The sequence below is a fragment of the Phyllopteryx taeniolatus genome, chromosome 7, assembly GCF_024500385.1.
Source record: "Phyllopteryx taeniolatus isolate TA_2022b chromosome 7, UOR_Ptae_1.2, whole genome shotgun sequence".
Classification (NCBI taxonomy): domain Eukaryota; kingdom Metazoa; phylum Chordata; class Actinopteri; order Syngnathiformes; family Syngnathidae; genus Phyllopteryx; species Phyllopteryx taeniolatus.
The window spans coordinates 14,132,824-14,154,158 of record NC_084508.1 but is presented as its reverse complement, the minus strand read 5'-3'; the positions used below and the strand labels follow the sequence as shown (position 1 = coordinate 14,154,158).

The window sequence follows — 21,335 nt, the reverse complement described above, 5'->3', positions numbered from 1 at the left end:
ACTGCCCACAATGCAGTGCTGCAGCAGCACTGCACAATCATGGCGAAGTCCCACTGGTGGCAGCCAAGTTTGCATTTCAGCAAAGCAGTGCAGCAGAGTGACAGTTAATAGAAACTTTTCTTTCTTTTTTTTTTGCACACATGCTTCCCAAGACACCGTCGACATAGCTGACGCCCACATACCAAATGGATTGGGTTTTTTTTTATCGTCAGTTCCACTTTGTCAGAGGTATTTTTCCAACACTCTTGCTACATTTACAGAATCATAATGTCTTTCTGACAAGTTTTGTCGTTTAGTAGGCGCATGCATGAATTTCTATAATAACATATACTGTATGTGGTATCAAGACTATGCAAAACTACTATTGTTGCAGATACAGTTGTAGGTGTAGAGCCAGGAGTTTTTATTTTGTTTGTTTGTTTTTGTTTGTGGGTAGAAAACCTTATTTCACTGATTGTCTCCTTCATTTATCGGGAAGTCTGCAACTACCACCACTGGAATAGAACATCGGGCACAACTTCAACCAGGGGCATTTTTCCTTCTTTTGTTTGTGTGTGTGTGTGTAGAACACATATAATAGTTATAATAATAATATAATATAATAATAATATTTGCAACATTGTACACACATTTTGTAGCATTTCTACAAAATAATTACCTTTTAAAATATTTTCATTTTGGGTCACTTTTGGAAAAGTCATCACATATCAGGGTGAAATCCGAATCAGCTTTATTTTGCCAAGTTTGTCCAAAAGAAACACACAAGGAATTTGTCTCCGGTAGTTGGAGCCGCTCTAGTACGACAACAGACAATTGACAGAGAACACTTTTGAGACATAAAGACATTGACAAAAACAGTCACTGAGCAATAAAGGGTTGCTAGTTATCAGGTAATGTCGGTACAAGTAATGACATTTAAGTTTTTTTTCATTGCTGTCAAAATGGGTTGAATTGCACTCTCGGGTTAAGAGAAACTACTTTTCAAATGTTGTCTAAGCTTGGTTTCTGTGTATTTTTCTTTCTTTCAGTCCAGCACGTCCTTCAATCGTGACGTTGTGAAGGCCGGCACTGGCAGACGTTTCCTCGGCGGTCTCCTTGACGACACGTCCTACTGCTACACTCTGGAGGTGTCTTTTTACAGCTACATGACCTCTGGCAGCACGGCTCCCGTGGCCTACACCGAGGAGACGTGTATCCTTCTCTGTGTGTTTTTTATGCACTCCGTGTTAGTGTAGACAGCAACCATAAGGTTCCTTTTATGTCTCATAATTAGTTGTCGGTGTGTCACCAAAATGACAATGTACGTGAGGCTTTGTGTGCGCGTTTGCGTCAGGTCATGTGCACTCACTACAAAAGCCATGTTGCTCTTTTGTCGCCTCTTGTTGTGACAGATGCGCAGAGTTACAACAGGGATGCGATAGCTGCTTCTATTGATTTCATTCACAAAGGGGCTGTAGATTACAAGGAGGCCTGTGTAGTCAGGCTCAGGTGATGCTTTGATTGCGCTAAACAATAGAACAATGAGCCAAACAAGATTCCTGTCAAGCGCAATCGTTCAGACGCACAAACGCACATCACGGCTGCTGAAGGTCGCTGTTGTCTTAATGGACACTGATAGGAGGAGGAAGTTTTCCCTTCAGCTGACCTTCTCCAGACTGGAGTGCTCCAGAGAGCTGGCTGATGGCACTGGGATCTTGGCAAGCGCTTTAGAGAGGAGTGATAAGAAGTCTTACATGTGATGTGTTTAAGTGTTCTTGCACATCTCCTGCAGGTGGTGGGGAGGTTGGCTGTGGGTGTAGTCCTAGTGCCCTCTAGTGCCAAGGCTGGACACTCTAGTGGCTGCATCCAATGTTCCTTTAGCAAACATTAACATCCACAGCTTAATCGACACTGTAAAAATCTGTTTAATATTGTGGTTTGCAGTGGTGTACAACAACACTGTATCATACAGAATGCTCTGTTTAATATCTTGCCCCTCTTATGTACAGTTATGACCAAAATGACCCATACTCTTTCTGCAAATTCATTTATAAATAATAAATACATTTTGATTTGGCAAATGATTTTCTTTTAGATGTAAATGGTGTAGGATAGTGGCTGGGCCAGGTTTGATTTTAAAAACAGACAGATAGGCCATTGATATTTGAGGTTAACAGAAAAGTTCATATGTGCACTTCACGTAACTATAATGTATATCAAATATTTTATTAAAATTTTCAATTAATGATTCATTACCATTTTTATTTTATTATTGATAGAGATATTATACACATATGTTACACAGCACTTATTATAATGCAGTGCTGTTTTACACCATTGCAATCTACAACCACAATAATAAACATATTGTTGAATCATTAGCATATATTAAAATAACTAATTTGCCCAATATTTTAGGAACAGCTCTCTGTTTGATGCACTACTGCAAACTACAACCGCAATAATAAACATATTGTTATATGAATACTTTTTTGTTTGTTTGTTTTTTGACAGTGTCAATCAAAACTGAGCATTGTTACCTCAAATCAAGCATATTTTAATTGCTGTTAGTTTGTAAGCAACAATTTCCTGGTTTCCGGCTAAAGGTAGCGATGCAGGATTTGACTAAACTTTGTTCACAAAGCAGCACTTTTTGCCATTTCATTTAATGTCTTTATAATGAGGGTAGTTGGTATTGTCGTTCATGAGTGCAGCTAATGTGGGATTGATTCCCACTTATTACCGCGTTCCCAATTGCCCGAAGTCGGCTGGTATAGACTCCAGATATGCTGTCACCCTGAACAGGATAAGCAGTGGCGGTTTTTGGGATGTGCAATATGTGCGGCTGCACGAGGCGGCATTGCTGAGTGGTGGGGAATGCTATGTTAAATGTATTTTTTATTTATTTATTTTTTTTTGGCATCATGACTGGTAAGTCATCGGCATTTGTATGTGTGACCGGTTATCTTCTGCGTTGAATAATGCTGTGACACCGGCACCTTTTTGGAGACGATCTCCGTTTATTCTGAAAAAATAAATAACAGCAGAACATCCGTGTAAATTGCACTGTCCACTCGAGCTCCTACACAAAGAAAATACAGACGACGACATCGACAACCCGGAAGTCAGTTCGGCTTGTCACAGCGTCAAGCCAGCGATCTCCAATTGCTAAAAATACTATTTCTAAATGTAACTCCCATTATGTGATAGGAAATTACATGACAATAACATTGAGACTAAAGATGCACATAATAAACAAAGAGAAACATTAGGATGGTTCAGGATTACCAACTGAATGAAATATGGTCACCCACCTCTCCCACAGGAAGACTGTACAAAAGGGCAGAGGAAAACCCTTATAGTGGGGACCACAGAAGAAGAAATTATAGAGGAGGAGCACCGAGCTAAATACACACAGTTGACACTGGATTGGGAGGCATTTTCTTGTCAGGCAGTCACAGAGTTTCTGTAATTATATATCAACTTCATTAAACACACAGGTTACATATGGAGAATGATCACCTACCTGTGGAGTCGCCCTCTGTAGAAGAGATGAGAGGAGAGATTGTTGGTGGGTGGGTGTGCCCAGGGGGGTCTCGCACAGGGCGCCATTCAAACTAGGACAACCACTGACGATAAGCCTTCTATAAAATGGATTGGGTGGCTGGATAAATATGACTTGCACGAGTGTACAATTTGATGCTGTTCCTGGTAGTGGTCTGGGTTTTAGTGTATGGTTGTAACAGTAGCTTGTATATCTAGGGCTTGAAGTCTTGAGGTGAGTGATTTTGGTTCTGTTCCATATTTTTATTCAAGGTCAAATTGGCAGAGATGTCCACCCCTGGTGGGTGGACTTCCTTGATCTTTTGTTGTTTTCCAGTCAAGTGTGTGTGTGTTCATTTATGAAAAGAGGAGGGTCACAGTGAGGAAGGGGTCACAATGAGGCAGGGTCCCGTGTGCTGGGCAAGTTGCACAGGGGGACCCGGTGCAGACTGGAGATTGGGGTCAGGCAGGTTGAAGGAACCGACCATGTCGCTTTTTCCGCCCCAGCGCTCTGCTCGATGGAGCGTACAAATCATCAACAGAGACCTTTAGCACCTCCAGCCCTCCCTCCTTCACCCCCGACACACACACACACACACACACACACCTCTTTCCCACTCTGACACACAATCATCTACAGACAAATCGAACACATGACAAATAAATAACAGCCACTCATACACCCACTTCACTGTCCTTCTCCAAAACTGGCCTCTAAACAGTTCTCACAGCTAAGACTTTTTGTCACAGTTTGAAAGTGATCCGCGTGTGTGCGCGGTTGCCACTCACGTTCCCCTCTCCCTTCCAGTCTGTCCTTTCCTCTCGTCTCATCACCCAGAACATAACAGCTCATTATATCATCTAGTCAAGCTGAGAATCCTCTTCTCCAAAACAGCAGGGACAACCTCTATCCTGTCTGCCTTCTCTTTGTCCTCTAATCATCCGGTACCTGTGTGTGTGTCCCCGTGCGTGCGCGTTTGTGTATGTGTGTCCTCCTACATTTACTTACATATTTAGAACCATTAGCAAAGTGAACCCATGTCTCTTGTGTCCCACCTCTGCCTATAATTTGACAAGATAAAGGAAGAATGGATGTAATTAGCATTAGAGAGGCCAAGATTGAAGGGTACCAGTGATCAGAATCAGAATCATCTTTATTTGCCAAGTATGTCCAAAACACACAAGGAATTTGTCTCCGGTAGTTGGAGCCGCTCTAGTACAACAGACAGTCAATTTACAGAACACTTTGGAGACATAAAGACATTGACAAAAAACAATTGTGCAAAAAGATGCAGAGTCCTCTAGCACTTAGAGCAGTTCGAATGACTAATATTGCAATAGTCCGGTGCAATGACCATTGTGCAAAGGGCGCTGAGACTTCAAGGAGTGTATGCGGTTTAAAGTGACGAGTAGTGCGATAATCTGGGACAATGGTTGTGCAAATGTTACAGATACTCCTCAATCAGTGTGCAAATGGAGCAGATGCTACTCTGGCATGAGTGGCCAGTATATGCAAATAGTGCAGCATGGCGAGACAACTACAGCGAGTGCACGAGTAATACATAATTGGCCCCACAGAAATGTGACAACGAACTCAAGTCAAAAAATTGCCAGCTTGTTGTAATGGAATTATAGGTTAGCTGTTTAAGAAGTTGATTGCAAGAGGGAAGAAGCTGTTGGAATGTCTACTAGTTCTAGTTTGCATTGATCGGTAGCGCCTACCTAAGGGAAGGAGCTGGAAGAGCTGGTGACCGGGGTGGGGAGGGTCCGAGAGGATTTTGCACGCCCTTGTCTTAGTTTTGGCAGCGTGCAAGTCCTCAAGGGTGGGTAGGGGGGTACCGACAATCCTTTCAGCAGTTTTGATTGTCCGTTGCAGTCGGAGTTTGTCCTTTTTTGTAGCAGCACCAAACCAGACTGTGATGGAAGAACACAGGACTGATTCGACTACCGCTGTGTAGAACTGTCTCAGCAGCTCCGGTGGCAGGCCGTGCTTTCTCAGAAGCCGCAGGAAGTACATCCTCTGCTGGGCCTTTTTGAGGACGGAGTTGATGTTGGTCGCCCACTTCAGGTCCTGGGAGATTGTAATTCCCAGGAACTTGAAGGTCTCGACGGTTGACACAAGGCAGCTGGACAACGTGAGAGGCAGCTGTGGCGAAGGATGCCTCCTGAAGTCCACGATCATCTCTACAGTCTTGAGCGTGTTCAGCTCCAGGTTGTGTCGGCCGCACCACAGCTCCAGCCGCTCCGCTTCCTGTCGATATGCAGACTCGTCACCGTCCTTGATGAGGCAGATGACAGTGGTGTCATCTGCAACCTTCAGGAGTTTGACAGTCGGGTTCGCTGAGGTGCAGTCGTTCGTGTAGAGAGAGAAGAGCAGCGGAGAGAGGACACAACCTTGGGGCGCCCCAGTGCTGATGCTGCGTGTGGATGAGGCCTCCCCCAGCCTGACCTGCTGTGTCCTGCCCGTCAGAAAGCTGTAAATCCACTGGCAGATGGCAAGTGTGACGCTGAGCTGTTCTATGATGTTCGATGATGATCATAGAACTGGTAAGAAACATATTGGCACATAGCAGCAATGTAACACTGCGATTAGATGTCGACCAGTCCGGGGTCGGGGTTGAACCGATTAGTCGACTAATTGAGTTGACTTTACTACTCCGCATCGACGTTGAAAGTCTGAAGTCATCCAATCGCTAATCATGTGTTTTTGGCATCTCGTCTTCCAATCGGCCAATTTACAGAAGACTTTCGACTCATCGCCACCTGTAACGCTGTGTGGAGCAGTGGAATTTCCGGCCAACAAGGCAACACAGACTTTATACGTCTGCGTGGAAATAAGAGGGTGGTGGATGAAAATAGCGGTTAGCCTCGCTAGCTTCAGCTATTCCAATTGCCGCTAGGTTTAAAAGATTTATACCTGCAGGACTGCGGGAATTGTGGTGAGAAACGAGGTCTGCGGTGTGAAGTGAAACTGCATCTTTGACGCAAAAATGTTATGTCTAATAATATGCCGTCAACAACTGTGTGATGACAAGAACTTTATTCATGTCACAACATGCAGCACAATCACATTTGTGTTGTGATGTTGGTGCACTGTGTCTTAACACACGTCGCAGTACAGCATATGGCCTTACTATGCTAAAAACGTGTGGAAATATTTAACCAAAAATGAGACCGATAGCACGGTCACTAACAAAATATCCAAGTCCGTCGTCAAATACAAATAGCTAAATGCTTCCTTAATTTTTGGGAGCCTTGTTATGACACAAGATCAGACTTGGCGGTTCATTGAAGAGAAAAACGTGCAGGGCTCCCACTGATTGCAACAACTACCTTCAGCGTAATGTGAGTTGTATTTTCAAACATTTTTTTTGTATTTGTTTCCATGCCAGTCTGTCAAAATATGTCTTTACGTGAAACCAGTCCGTGGCAGAAAAAAGGTTGGGGACTGCTGTTCTGTGCTGAAAAAAAGTATCAATGACAGTCATTGGTTAATAACATTTGACTTGCCTTTCATCACATTCTAGTCGACTACAAAAAAATCTTCATTCATTCAACCCCTCGTCCAGAGTGTACCGTGCCTCTCACCCAGTCAGCTGGGGTAGCACATCCGCGACCCTAATGAGGACACGCGATATAGAAAATGGATGGCTGGATGGAATTTGCGATGGGCAGCACAGTAGATCCAGTGGTTTGCATGTCTGCGTCACAGTTCTGAGGTTCGGGGTTCGAATCTTGGCTCCGGCCCTCCTGTTTGGAGTTTGCATGTTCTCACCGTGCTTGTGTGGGTTTTCTGCAGGTACTCGGTCTTTCCCCTAGATTCCCCCCAAAAAATGCATGTTAGGTTCATTTGAGACTACTCTGTGCCGTGTACAGGCTTGGGGAGTAACGGAATACATCTGCCGGCGTTACGTATTCAGAATACAAAAAAAGATTTAACTGTAATCCAGTACAGTTACGTGGGATAGGCTCCCGTTTACCTGCGATCCGAATGAGGACGAATGGAGTAGAAAATTGATGTGAAAATTATGGTTGAAAGGCTATGGGACCTTGTTGTCGTTGTTCATGTGAACACGTTTATGCATTATGTGGAGATTTTTTTACCTTGAAGACTTTGCCAAACTTTAAAGTACATTCAGGCTCTAACTCCTCCGTGGAAGATTTTAATCGTGTTGTCCTCGCCGGGGACTGTGTGTTTGCCTCTGGATCTGCACAAACACACACACTCATTGTCAGCTGACACTCAGACGTGCGCCACACAACAGTGGAAAGCCATGAAATAGGAGAGCTGCCACTGGAACGCACTATGCATCAGTGCACCTGACACCCAGCGGAGGGGCTGTGACAGGTATGCAAATGATATAGCTTGGAGGCAAATATGCTTCGCTTCCACACATCACACACATCATCTCACGCAGACACGCACTAGTGGGTGCGCGGCCTCACACGTGCTAATGCACACGCACACAGCTGATTGCGCAAGAATTGTTGGATGTAAGCAATGACAGTGTTGCACGAAATCATGAAACTGTCCACTCGGTCGTCACGGTTGGACATGATGACGTGGAGAGGAGAGACTCAGGGAAGGTTTGTGGGGACCTGCCCACTCATTCAAAATGAAGGCGGTGCTGGGAGACGTCGACATGAAAGCATGGAGAGGAGTCAGTGAGCCGGAAGTGTCTGCTGACGTGTGATCAGTGACAGACAAAATGCCAATGGCGCTGAAAGCAGCTTGTCACATCCGCCAGAGGGGGCAAAAGTACTCACACGCTGTACTCAAGTAGAAGTAAAGATGTGTCAAAAAATACTCTAGTAGTTCTGATTCAGTAAAAAAAAAAAAAAAAGGTACGCAGTCTGCAACAAAGATGTTATGGGGTCAGTTAAAATTCATATTTGCATTGTTTATATGTTACATGCACATAATTTCCAGCAAGTTTTCAAACATAGTTTAGCTAAAAATTAGTTTTTTATGACGCATATTGAGACATACCCGAAGCTCAAGACACCGGGGTGTGGTTACTCTATCCACCGCTAGGGCTACCAGAAATGACGTTGCAATGTCGAGCGACGTGTTGGAATATGTGGAGGAGGAGGATTTCGAGGTACACCCAACTGAACTTGGCATCGTCAAAGCGTACATGTTTGAGGCGATCAGACAGTGACGACGACGAGCAGCCAAGTAGCAGCTGTACAACAGAAAAAGAGAGTGGCCACTGGCTCCATGTGACTGGATGTCAAAAGCATGTCTTTTTATACACTCATGGCTTGAAATAATGCCACCCCAGGAGTGCCAATATTTTTAGCACGACTATACGCATTATATATTCATATATGTTTCAGTGCCACGGCTCAAGCTTTTACATAGGATGCAGTATTCCTATATATTGTGTGCCCCTCGTTCGAGTTGCGTTATAACACGCCGCACACAAAGTCTTTGCAGTGTGTCTGTTGGCTTGTCATATCGGCAAAAGTACAGACGACATTACTGAAAAGTACTGCGTGGGTCTTTTTTTTCCTACTCCCCAGTGCATAGTAGCCATAATAGAGTCGTAGGTATATACAAGGAAATGCTCACCTCTTGTCGGCGCCGCTTCACCTTTGCACCATGGCCCCTGCGAGATTTAGTTCTCTTGCTGGCGGTTGAGGTCCCGAAGGCCGTAGGAAAAATAGTTTCAGCCTCTACCTCTGTATCCAATGCTTTCTACTCAGTCTTTCTCAAAACACGCCGGTTCGAATTGATCAGCACACATTTGGAATGCGCTAAACTACACTCACACATTTTGAAGGACAAAAATAGCTGACCACGTTTCTTCCCATGTCGATTGACTTTCCCTATTCACTGGTCACATATTCCTTTTTCACTTGGAAAGCCCAAAAATATAACTCTTGCCACTGCCTGAAACATTTGCACAACCAAATGTCACACAATAAACCATCATGACATCGCTAAATCATACGACAACCAATATACGAGGACGGGAACAACAGCATGGAACCATAGCGCACATCGCCGAATGAACAGGATGTTTGGCTCGGGTGACGTCACAGCGCCGGAAAGAGACGAAGACCGGAAGGCGTATTCTGCATCATATTTATCGATTTAACTGCTGTATATCAGCTATATAATCACTTCGAAATGCCAGATGTGGTTTGTAAAGGGTTTCTAGAGTTATCAAAAAAAAAAATTTAATCTTTGTCCTCTGACCTTTAAGTACTGTCAGTAGTTCCTTGAGATACAGTACTGGTTTAATTCAAAACATCGTTCCTCATCGAAATGAATGGAAATGCCATTAATCTGTTCCAGCCTCCCAAGGAAAAAAATACAAATTTGTAATATGTTTTTAACAAGGAAAATATCACTCGATAATATTATGCTTTATAAAAAAAAATTTAAAAACACAGTAATGACAATCAATTAGAATGTAAAGAATTACTGTAAGTTTTTGCCACATTTTTGCTTTAATTCAATGGCCCTTGTGCTGCTCCTTCTTGTGTGTGCTCGTTGACCACATGGGGGCAGCATAATACAGACATGCATATACATGCAGCCGGTCAAAACTCCTCATTAAGCCGCAGAATTAGTCTTTCTTCGCAGTGGATAAAGAGTAGACGCCTGTGGAAATTGTTTTATTATCTATATACATATGTTGCGCCACTGTTTGTGTTCAAATATGCGTTGCTTAACACCAATGCTGTTCGTTAGCCGGTCTGTGTTTTTTTTTTTCGTTGTTTGTTTGCATGAATCTAAACAGACTTACCTAAAGCAAAGCTTTGTGGTTGTTCTAAATACACGAAATGTAATTATCTTTGTTTGATGTTTAGTTTGACAGTAAACTTAAACTGGGAGGGGCAATAAACAGCTTGAAGCTTCTTTTCTGAACAATTGCTCACCATCTGCCATATTAATGCTTGTTGTAAAGTGAGTTGAGTTCGTTGCTACTATACAGCACTCAGATCGCAAATGTTTGCTCACAAGTCCAAGCAAAAAAATAATCCGAATGACAGCTCGTATCTCGAAAAAGTCAAGTCACTTGTATCTCAAGGCACCACTGTATGTGCAATACCTGTTTTGATTTATTATTATTTTATTTTTTTTAAAACCTATTTGCAAACAAAATTTTTACCTCTATTAACTTTTTGAAGAAAAAAACATCTTGGACACGTCTTTGCTGCAAGCCAAATTCTGACATTATAATCTGGACTGAATTGATAACAGGTCTTGCATGCGCAAAACAAAACCTCATTCCAAAAATGCCGACTTAGCTAATGATGAAAACTAAAAAAAAAAAAAAAAACAAATACACCTTACCTGTATGTGTTTTTTCAAATTAGACCCAACACTTCTGAATGCCAGAAGCTGGTGTTGTTTAGGCTGCAGGATCTCAATCAATCAATCAATTAATCAATCGGTCAGTCAAGATCTCAACCGCAGAATGACTTTACCTCTCTCTATTTGTCTTTTTTACATCATGTCATCATCCATGGAGTTTGAAAAATGTAACAAGCCTATTTTGACAAACTAACAAATAGAAAGTATGGATATCTCTTTTCAAAGCTTCCGAATAAAAGTAAAAAGTGAGAAAAGTACATGCTCAAGTAAATTACACATACCTGAGAAATCTACTGAAGTACAGGAACAAAGTAATTGTAATTCGTTACTTCCCTCCACTGATCCCCGCTTGTGTTAGGTTTTGTGGTGATTGTTTTTGAGACCTGCATGTATTTCATGCTTAAACATCTTTATTCTTTTCGTGAGCAGTTAGTTCATTGACCTGCATCCACATAGATGAGAAAAAAATTCTAGGCAACGGTTTTATGCCACTACTATCATTGTTGTTTTGTGACATTTTTTACAGCAGTCATTTTGACATGGTAAAAAAAAAAAAAAAAAAAAGGAAACAGTAGGGCAGCAGAGAGTTTTTTTTTATAGCATCGATGGAAGTGTCCACCCCTCAGAATTATTATTTTACTGCTAGTCTGTTGCTGATAACAGAAGACACACACGCACGCAAACACATGCACACACATTGGCAAATCTGGTTGTGCCCCGGTAGAGGTCTGTGAGCAAAGAGCTTATGATTTTGGTTGTGTCCATTCGTTTGTATGAAAACTATTTTTTTTCCCACAAAACCTAATAACTAAATAAAAGGAAGTTAAGTGCCGTATATTATGTGGATATGTTGTTTTTCCAAATAAAATAATTATTATTATTGAGTCTTATCTGTGTGTTAAAATTCATAATTTCACTTCCAGTAATCCTGTGAGAGAAATTAAGGTGTTCTTTTTTGTTAGACATTAATAGGTCAGCATTTATCATTGTCTCGTTCATGGACATTACTTCCACCTACGGGAAACAGGTGTTGAACCTTCTCGGAGGTCTCTGCTGCTCTGACTGCTTTTTTTTTTTTTTTTTTAAGGTTTTGTTAACTTTATTTTCAAGTGTGATATTCAGAAAGAACTCCAGTCCTCCGCTGTCATTTTTACTTCTTCACAACAGGAGGTATTAAAAAATAATAGTAATAAATAAATAAAGACCTGTGTTCTTCTTCAAATGCATCATCCCCTGAGCTGCTATTACTTGGGGGCCCCCTAGTGCCATTATAGGACTTATTCATTGTTTCAGTTTCTAATATTTCCTTTGAAGTAACTGTCATCAAGTTACTTTAAAGGAGATATATTATGCTTGTTTTCCACGGTTTAAAAACAGTTCCCAGGTGTCTTAATAGCATGTTTATGATATGATTCAGTCAAAAATACCCCCAGGATCATAGCCCACTGGGTGTGTTCAGTGTGCTATTTATTGTCTTTCTTAAATCAGCCCACGGGCTGCCTATCGTCATCTCGCCGACAAGCGTGCGCATAACTGGGCTGCGGGACTCTGCACAATGTGGGGAGTCCGTCCCGGTCTACCCCGGTTGTGGTGGTCTCCGGTGTGGCCTATGTGGTTGTGGGCTGTGGTGCCTCTCGGTGTGGGTGGCTCTCACAGGTTGTCTTTCCTCGCCCAGGATCCTCAGTGCCTTGCCGTGTGTCAGTACTATTACTCAGAAGGTGCTGTCTTTTTGTGTGAAAAGTGCGATAGTAATCAAATTTCATTGATTGATTGATTGATCAGCGAGTTGCATTTTTGCGCACAAGTGTGTAACAGTGGCTTTCAAGTGTCTGCTGCGGCTTGCTTCAGAGCCAAATGTGTGTGTGTGGGGGGGGGGGGGCAGAAGAAACAATAAAAGCCAGAATTACTACACTGCGCTAAACTACACTCAATCATAACAACGTGGACAACATGCAATGTGTTTTTATACCTGTATGTTTATGCAACATCTGATACATCTAGGTTTTAAGTATTTTTAGGCAATGATAAAAGCGTTTTAACTGGTAGAGAAAGCAGTTCATAATATGGGCTCTATTTTCATGACCACAGTTAAATCAGGCGTGGCGTAACTTTTGGTTAGACCAGGGTTTCGTAATTTGGCAGACGCGCACACGCCGTATTTAGTCGAGGGCCGTCTGCGCCGCTGTGGGAGTGAACACAGCTGACTTCATCCGCTGCCAATCGAAACAGCTGCTCTCATTCCCTGGCTCAATAAGTCTTGCATGGAGACATCTCTGTGCAGCACAGCGATCAGTGCGTGACTGGAGCATTGTCACTGCTCTTGGCCGGTGTTGCAACAGAAAATGTGATTAAATACAGTATGAGGTCCAGCTAAAAGATTTACTTGGGCCAACCCTCAAGAGACCCAAACAATTAAAAGTACATTTTCCATCATGTTTCCCCTTTAAAATATGCGTACACTATTTGATACAGAAAAAAACCAGGAGTAATACACGGCCACCCAAAAAGGTTTACAGTTGCCCATATCAATAAACTGAAAAATACTACAAACCCACAAAACAGTTTAATATCAATTGAAACGCATTTTACATCGTTACCCTTGAAAATAAATGACATACAGATGATTTTTTTTTTTTTTTTTAAATGAAGCGGAAGTGTGCATGTAATTGCGGTGAAGACTGTTGTAACTCCTCCTTCTAAATTTAGCTCCTCCCTACCATACAAAGCTGGTCTCTCAGGACTGCTTTTCAATGGCTTTTACACCATTTTGTGGCATCTTAGTGCATTTCATAAAGAAAAAAACATGGACTAGGCAAAATATTCCGTGAAAATCTACGAAAAGGTGAATTAGCGAGCAGGTAGGTAGTAGTAGTGAACTGTAAATAGGCCGGGGAACACTGTGCAGTGAACCCCCGCATAGTCGCGGTTCGGAATTCGCTAATTTGCCTTTCTGCAGATTTTTTTTCTGTAACCTGTTCTCCATTATTTACTGAAATATTCACCTCTTCGCTGTTTTTGTGCTCATGCCAAAGCAATAACGGAGTTGCGTTGGCGCCATCTGGTGGCACTTTGGTGCCAAGGATCTGTTGAAATGAGTTGAAGAGTTTCATTTAAACAAAAGTAGCCCTTTCCTGCCATCTATAGACAATTACATTATAGTGTAAACCTTTTTAGGGGGGCGTCTATTCGTCACAGATTTTCACAGTTGGTCTTTGTCCTTATTGCCAGTGAATAGCGGGGTTCATTGTTTTCAGTTGAACTCTTGATTGATACTCAAACTTTGGGGCTCAAGTTTGTACCTTTCACTTGCCTGATGCCTTTCAGTCTGGTAAATTTCCAATTGAGGACAAAGTTGGCCTTTTCTGTAATCGCTTTTGCTGACTAGCCTCTTAATTAGTCGTCTTGTGTGTCACTGCGGTGACAGCAACTCTCAGTGGCCTTCATTGATGCCTCCGCTGTCCCTTCCCTTGTCCCCGTGTTAAATCCCGTCCGACCAGGACGGCGTTCTCCTTGTTCCTTATTCGTCCTACCACGGGGGGCCGTGTCGTCCATCCGTCACCTTGTCTGTCTGTCTGCCAGGAGCAGGCGTTGGGGACGTGATGGCGAAAGCCGCTAAATGCCGTGCTGACAGTAAATAGCTGCGGTAAACAAGTCGTGATGTCCCCGCCGCTCTTGTCTGGCTCATCAGCACACAAGCTGGCACACGCCCTTGAGCCATGACAATGACCCGCTATTGATTAAACACGACGCCGAAGAATACACCTCAGGGGCAGGCGGCCTTCTCACCAGTCACGACATTAGGTACACCTGCACATTATAATGACATCTAATACAAAAGCTGCAACAAAAGTTCTGTTTTTACAACCATAATAATGCTCAGTTTGAGGTGTTACTTTAACAATACGTTTAAGTAGAACTGTACTGCAGCATACTAACAGATGTTTCTAATATTTTTGTTTACCTCATTTAACACCCCCGTTACGTTCGTTAGATGTTAAATGTAAAGAAATTAAACAGTTTTGCCACATATTTTGCTTCAATTCAATGGACCTTGTGCTGCTCCTTCTGGTGTGCGCATCTTAGCACCCCCAGGTGGCTAAGAATATTAGTATAATACAGACAGATAGATACACGAAGGTCTTAAGGTAATATTAGTCGTTCTTCGTAGAGCATAAAGAATATATGCATGTGAGTATTGTTATATTATCTGCCTACATGTGTTGCTCCACTGTTAGTGTTCAAATATTTGTTGCTTAAAGGTATTTTGCATCGTTTGTTAGCATTAAACTAAATGGACATATCTCAAGCAAAGCTTTGTGGTTGGTTTAAACTCACATCGTGTACCTCTCTTTGTTTTATGTTTAGTTGGACAGTAAACATCAAGTGGCGTGGCATTAAACAGCTTGAAGCCTTTTTTTTCCTTTTTTTCTTTTTTGGAAGAATTGTTCACTATCTGCCAAACTGCTGCTTGTTATTTCGTGAGTTGAATTGAGTTCACTGCCACCATGTAACGCTTGTATCTCAAATTTCTTCTCGCAAGTCAATGGAAGAAAGTTGCCCAAACGCCGTCTTGTATCTATAAAAACTTGTAAGTCGCGGTCACTCGTAGGCACCGCTGCATAAAAAACAATTGTTTATAGAAAAAAATAAAAATAAACATACACAATTGTAGTGGGAGTGCTTACGGTGAACCGCAATATTGTGAAGAAACTCTACATAAACATTGTTTATAGCTCATCATTCAATTTATTACCATTTTATCATGTATTGGGTGACCTTTTTTTTTTTAGATTCAGGGACCATCTAGGGTTCAGGAAGGGATAAATAATCAATAATGTTGTTTAATTGATTTAACCCCTCATGGTAGGTTTATTTCTCAGGACCAGCAATAATGAAGCTGGTCATTTTGACCTGGGCCATGTTTAATTTTCCGTAACTGTCAGAAACAATCAAAATCCCAATACAGATTTATATGTCAGAATTAACTCAATTACTAACCATTTGCAGCAATGTTTTAATCATGTTTCAAGGAGTATGATTCACACGGTCTTCATTAAATGCACATTAAAACACTTCAAATATGTTAAATGAATCATGGTTATTATATTGTACTGAATCTGTTGACTACACTTTTTCAGCCAAAGAAGAAATTTCATTCCATTTTTTTGTTTTTAAATGGGTCAATTTGATCCCCAAAAATATTATTATATTAGTCCTGGCACTGCATTGTTCCCTCATCTCACCGTCCTTCATCTGTCTCTCTCTGTCTGTCCTTTTGCTTATGTGTGAGCTTCTACATCAGTTTTTCCTCACCCACCAAAGTTGTGGCCCACCGATTGTGTTCAGGTTCACGCACACGTCATCGCTTCCTGATCCAGATCGTGTGGTGTCCCCCACCCCAAATAGCCAAGCAGCAGTCAGGGCATCCGCCATGCCTCCAAATATTCATCCCCTTCTGTACCCTCCACCTCACACCCACACACGTAGAGGAGGAAGTTCTCCTTCAGAAGCTGACCGTCCATCACGAAACCTCCTGTAATGGACGGTGAGTCGTGACAAGCCAAGCTGAGTGGCCATCTGCTCGCAGTGGGGTCCGCGAGATATTTTTGTCGCCGAGCTTGCCTGGCGAAAAAAGTTGGGACTGACGCCCAGTTCTGCTGATGGAAAAAATATGTGTGGAAAGGTGTTAAAGAAGGAGGGAGCACAAAAAACTTTTCTGAGGTCACAATGAACATCAAGGATATGTGATTAATAATGTGTCTGTTCTGTTCTGTATAAGATACTTTATACTGTGCAAAAGGCTTTGCAAGAATGGCCATAAATGGTATCACTAAAGTGTCACAGGAACAAAGCCGAACTGTTAAATGAAAAAGAAAGTGGAGTGTCACATTGGAGTACAGTGGTCCCTTTACTTACAAGTGACCCGACTTGTGAGTTTTTCAGGATGTAAGCCATCGCTCAGCTGATTTTTTTGCTTTGACTTGCGGGCACAAATTTGAGACACAAGCGCTTAGATGGTGGCAGTCAACTCAACTCAGTTTAGAACAAGCAGCAGTTTGGCAGATAGTGAGCAATTCTTCCAAAAAGACACTTCAAGCAGTTTAATTTTCTCATGCTTAAACCACCCACACAACTTTGCCTTAGGAAATTCATGCTGACACACAGTGCAAAATGCCATAGACAGGCTGACGAATAATAATAATAATAATAATAATGTTATAACCCTTTACACAAGGGATATTTAGACACAAATGGTGCAGCCACCCATGTAAACAGGCACTATAACAATACTCTCAGGCATAGATTGCTTACCATCTGTGAAAAGTGACTAATATTACCGCAGGTTACAGGAGTTTATAGCGTTTGAGACAATCTTCATGTATGCATGTATTATACTGCACCCTGGTGGCCAAGGAGCTGCACAATGATTAAATCGTGAGGCACAAAAGGTTTAATATTTTTTTATATTCTATGTAATTATGTTATTTCTGTATATTTTTATTACAATTGTGGTCATGGAGCGAATTAAACCTTTCAGTGCACCACTTAAGGAATAACAGAGTAACATAAAAATGTTTGGATCAGGGTCGTTTATTTTTATTTTTTTACTGAAGCTTTTGCACATTTTTACCTAGTTTTAAGACCTAATTATTCAACTTTATATTTGCTTTTTTAACCATTTTATGTCATATATTATTTGCTTGACATTTGTTTTTTTACAATTTAATTTGATATAGCTACTCTAAGTGACTTTATTTGTTCTTGCACTTTATTGATATACTTGCGCTACAAATGGTTTCAGCCGGTTTCAGCATACTTTTACTATGCCTTGATGGTATCCAACATCTGAAAAAATGCTTTATCACTTGGAATGTTGTGTTGAGAGTACATGGAGATCACACTGCACATACTTGGATGTTGGACAGCAATAATATGGACATCGGATGTATTTAGTTCCAGCTCGAATAATAACAAAATGCAAGTCTTCTAATTGCACAAGCAGGTTTTCATGGGGCAATATTCGCATTTATCATTGAAGTGTCATATGTCACACCATTGGCTCACATCAGTGGGGTAAACATCTTTGGACATGGAGGTCATTCTGGTTAAACAAATGTAAAACTGACCATCCCAAAATCTATATCCGTATGCCGGCTGTTTCGATCAAATACAACGCAGACAGACAGATGATCCGACAGATGTCACCAACAAGGTAAGGAGACAAACGATGTCCCCGCATAGCTCCATCATGTAGTAGCGTGATGAGGAATGGACATAGCGAAACATCAATGAGCCTCAAGATAAACTAACCTGTGTTTTAGATTTGTCTGGTGTCCACGTGCAATGTGTAAGGAGGATGATGGGAGTTTGGCTAGAGAGGCGGCCTCGCCTCAGGTGAAATGTACGGTGTGTTACGGATATTGTCCTTACTTATTTGCGTTCTCTGCATCCTCTCTGTCTGCGTGATTGGGGACATGTTTGTGTTTGCGTGCTTCACTACTTCTTCATTATCTCAACCTGATTGCCATCATTACTTGGCCCACAAGCCTAATGATCCCAGACTGAGCAACAACACTCTTTGGCCCTCAGCCTTTTTAAGAAAAGCAAAGCAGTTATTGATATTTTCTTTTTCTAATGTATTGAGGGATGCTGATGTGTGCGCTCACCCATGAATTCAAAGTAGGTCTCAGCATATAAGTAATTGCTTATGTTTGATTCATAGCGCTATCATATAGTTAGCTTTTGCGTCGCTTAATCCTGGATGAGGTACGTTGTTTCTTGAGGATTTACGCCACTCCCTTGTTATTGATTGTAGCTCACAATGTATTAGACAAAGGTTTCAGGCGGTCTGAAAGCTATGCAGAGATGCGCTGCTTTGAATATACACACCATTTCCAACAGATGCTGAAAAAAAAGTGCTTTTGTAATCCAAATGTGAATTGTTAATTCAAATTCACTTTTGCGTAAGAATCACAAAGACAAAGGAGTCAGTGCACACACACTTAGTGGCCAAGTGACATCACCAACTAGTAACCTGGCATGCATGTTACAGTGTTTGCGCTTTTTGCTTCTCTCTGTTTACAAGGATGGTTTGTTATCTGTAATCCAATGTTTTAGAGTTTTAAAAAAATTAAGATGAATGAATGCTTCCCATTTTTCACTCGGTGCATATCGTGTGTCGTGTCTTCCTGGTCCTCTAGTGTGACGCACACCTTCTTTTTTAACCCTCTCGCCTCAGGCCGGAGGCTACGGCGAATCCTGTGCAGGACCACCAGGCTGTGGAACAGCCTCTTTCCGGAAGCTGTTGGACAGTTAAGCTCGGACATTGCTCTGTAGCCCCAAAATCAGCCCCCCACCCATGCCTATTCATCCCTGAACGAGGTACACTTTTTTCTTTTTTAAGTTCAAATGACGCTGTAAATGTCATGTCCAATTCAAGCCTATTGCATTTGTATTTCTGCTGCATCCAAACCATTGCTGCATTTGCATCTTTGCACACACTCACATCTGTTGACAAGTATTTTATCTGTTTCACCTTATTTTATCTTAGTTTAGTATTCTAGTTATATTTCACAAGTCTATGGGTTTATTGCATTAATCTGGGACCTCGGGTTTCATGTTTTGTGTCATCCATTTTCTGTGACGCTTTATCCTCACAAGGGTCGTGGGTGTGCTGGAGCCTATCCCAGCTAACTTCGGGCGAGAGGCGGGGTACACCCTGAACTGGTGACCAGCCAATCGCAAGGCACATATAAACATTTGCGCACACATTCACACCTAAGGGCAATTTAGAGCCCCCAATCAACCTACCATGCATGTTTTTGGGATGTGGGAGGAAACCGGAGTACCCAGAGAAAACCCACGCAGGCACGGGGAGAACATGCAAACTCCACACATTTGAACCCCGGTCCTCAGCACTGTGAGGCAGATCTGCTAACCAGTCGTCCACCGTGCCGCCCATTTTGTGTCATATCGTGTAAATGTTAGTTGGTATAATACATTATTTGGATCCTTCATTGTACATGTGACAAACCTAAGTGTTTCCATCGATACACGCAAAGCCAAAAAAAAAGGCCTTAACTCTAGGTTGTCAGACATGAGGCTGGGCAAGAATGTAGCTCGGACCTTCCTGGATTACTACAAACTCAATAACCTCATCAAAGACAGTGTGCTAAGTCCCCTTCAAAGGTAAATTACTGTTCCTATTAAGATTGATTTTCCTTCCACCTCGTATGTATCACAATCTACAATTTTGTGATATTTAGCAAATGTAGTTTTTGCCCACAGTTCTGAAGTGACGTCTCAGTCTGACAGCAAAGGGGTGGACACAGAGAAGGAAAGGAGCCAGCATGTCAGGCACTAGATGGACACAGACCGCAACCATTGTACCAAGAGGAGCCTTCACTCTTCATCACTTTGACAAGATCAACATCTCCCTGCCTCTGGACGTACATACACGGACTAAAATGTCACAAGTCCCATGAGGTTATTATTTACTAAAAAATAGGTTCGTATGATCATATGTAAATGCATACCTTCCACAGCTAGTTAAATACAGTACTGCACTGTATATATATTTTTGTTATAATGTTATTATAAACACTTGTGTTGTTTTTCTCATTGCAATTATGCCGCAATTGTATAAGAGACCTTAATGATGCAATGTTTGTAAAAGAATGCAAATAATGTAATGTTTTTGTTCTCTTCAAAATCACTCCGTATCCACGTACTGTATATATTGCCCTATAGTGAGTTTGCCATTGTGGAGTTCTATTTGAATTTGTAGTACGTGTAGGTCATCCTCGATTTAGAGCCCTCAATCTATCCCACAATGCATCTTAAAAAGTAGCGTAGTATTTATTCAGTATTTACTGATATTAACTGGAGGGTGATCTGGGAAGTTGTAACTATGCAACATTTTTGTAGCGTGAGGCGTTTCTGTTTTAAAAACTCTACAAATAATTAGAACAAATTACTAGTATATATATTTTTTTAAATAATGTATCTAATTATGTACTTGGATCGCATTCAAAAATAGATTTTTCATTTGACTGATAAATGAGCTACATATTGTCCTCCATATAAAAATCCCAATATAGTGATTAAGGAATGATTCCGAACACAGCCTTATAAAACGAAAACACATAATATGCAAAATTCTTATAAGGCAGGTATGTATGCATATGTTTCCATTGGTTTTGTTAAAAAAAAATTTTAGATGTCGCATGCAAACAAGTACCCGGAGAAAATACACGCGAGCACATGCAAGAAAGCCCAAAATGCCCAGCTAGGATTCGAACCCAAAACCTCAAATTTATGAGACATTAGTGCAAGTCACCAGTCCAAGTGCAATTTTGTCTTCATTCATTGCCTTTGTATATGTATTATGTTGAGTCGATATGCTTAAAAACGATTTTGTGATGGGTTTTTATTTTTATTTTTTGAATAACATGCATACAGCCGATTCATGCACAGCAGTCGA

The 21,335-nt window shown here is 41.6% G+C and overlaps 1 protein-coding gene and 1 long non-coding RNA gene across 5 annotated transcripts in view; one reads left to right on the top strand and one right to left on the bottom strand.

Moving 5' to 3' along the window:
• agbl4 (AGBL carboxypeptidase 4) overlaps window positions 1-21,278 on the top strand; it is a 364,986-nt gene extending 343,708 nt beyond the window's left edge. Inside the window, exons 11-13 of one of the 2 annotated variants that reach the window (XM_061778955.1) lie at window positions 1,029-1,191; window positions 19,948-20,041; window positions 20,141-21,278. In XM_061778955.1, the coding sequence (XP_061634939.1) occupies window positions 1,029-1,191; window positions 19,948-20,041; window positions 20,141-20,216 (333 nt within the window). In that variant the 3' untranslated portion in view covers window positions 20,217-21,278. Of the gene's footprint in view, window positions 1-1,028; window positions 1,192-1,618; window positions 2,467-19,947; window positions 20,042-20,140 lie in introns of those variants that run through there. The other variant, XM_061778956.1, reaches the window with a different exon arrangement.
• Window positions 4,659-9,557, bottom strand: LOC133480625 (uncharacterized). Of its 3 annotated transcripts, XR_009789324.1 has the most exons (3): window positions 9,098-9,557; window positions 7,627-7,730; window positions 4,659-7,337 (listed from the first exon to the last, which is right to left on the bottom strand). It is a non-coding gene; the product is annotated as an uncharacterized LOC133480625 (long non-coding RNA). The 3 variants fall into 3 exon arrangements; XR_009789322.1 differs by having other exon boundaries at window positions 4,659-8,708; XR_009789323.1 differs by having other exon boundaries at window positions 4,659-7,730.
• Window positions 21,279-21,335: the final 57 nt, after the last annotated feature.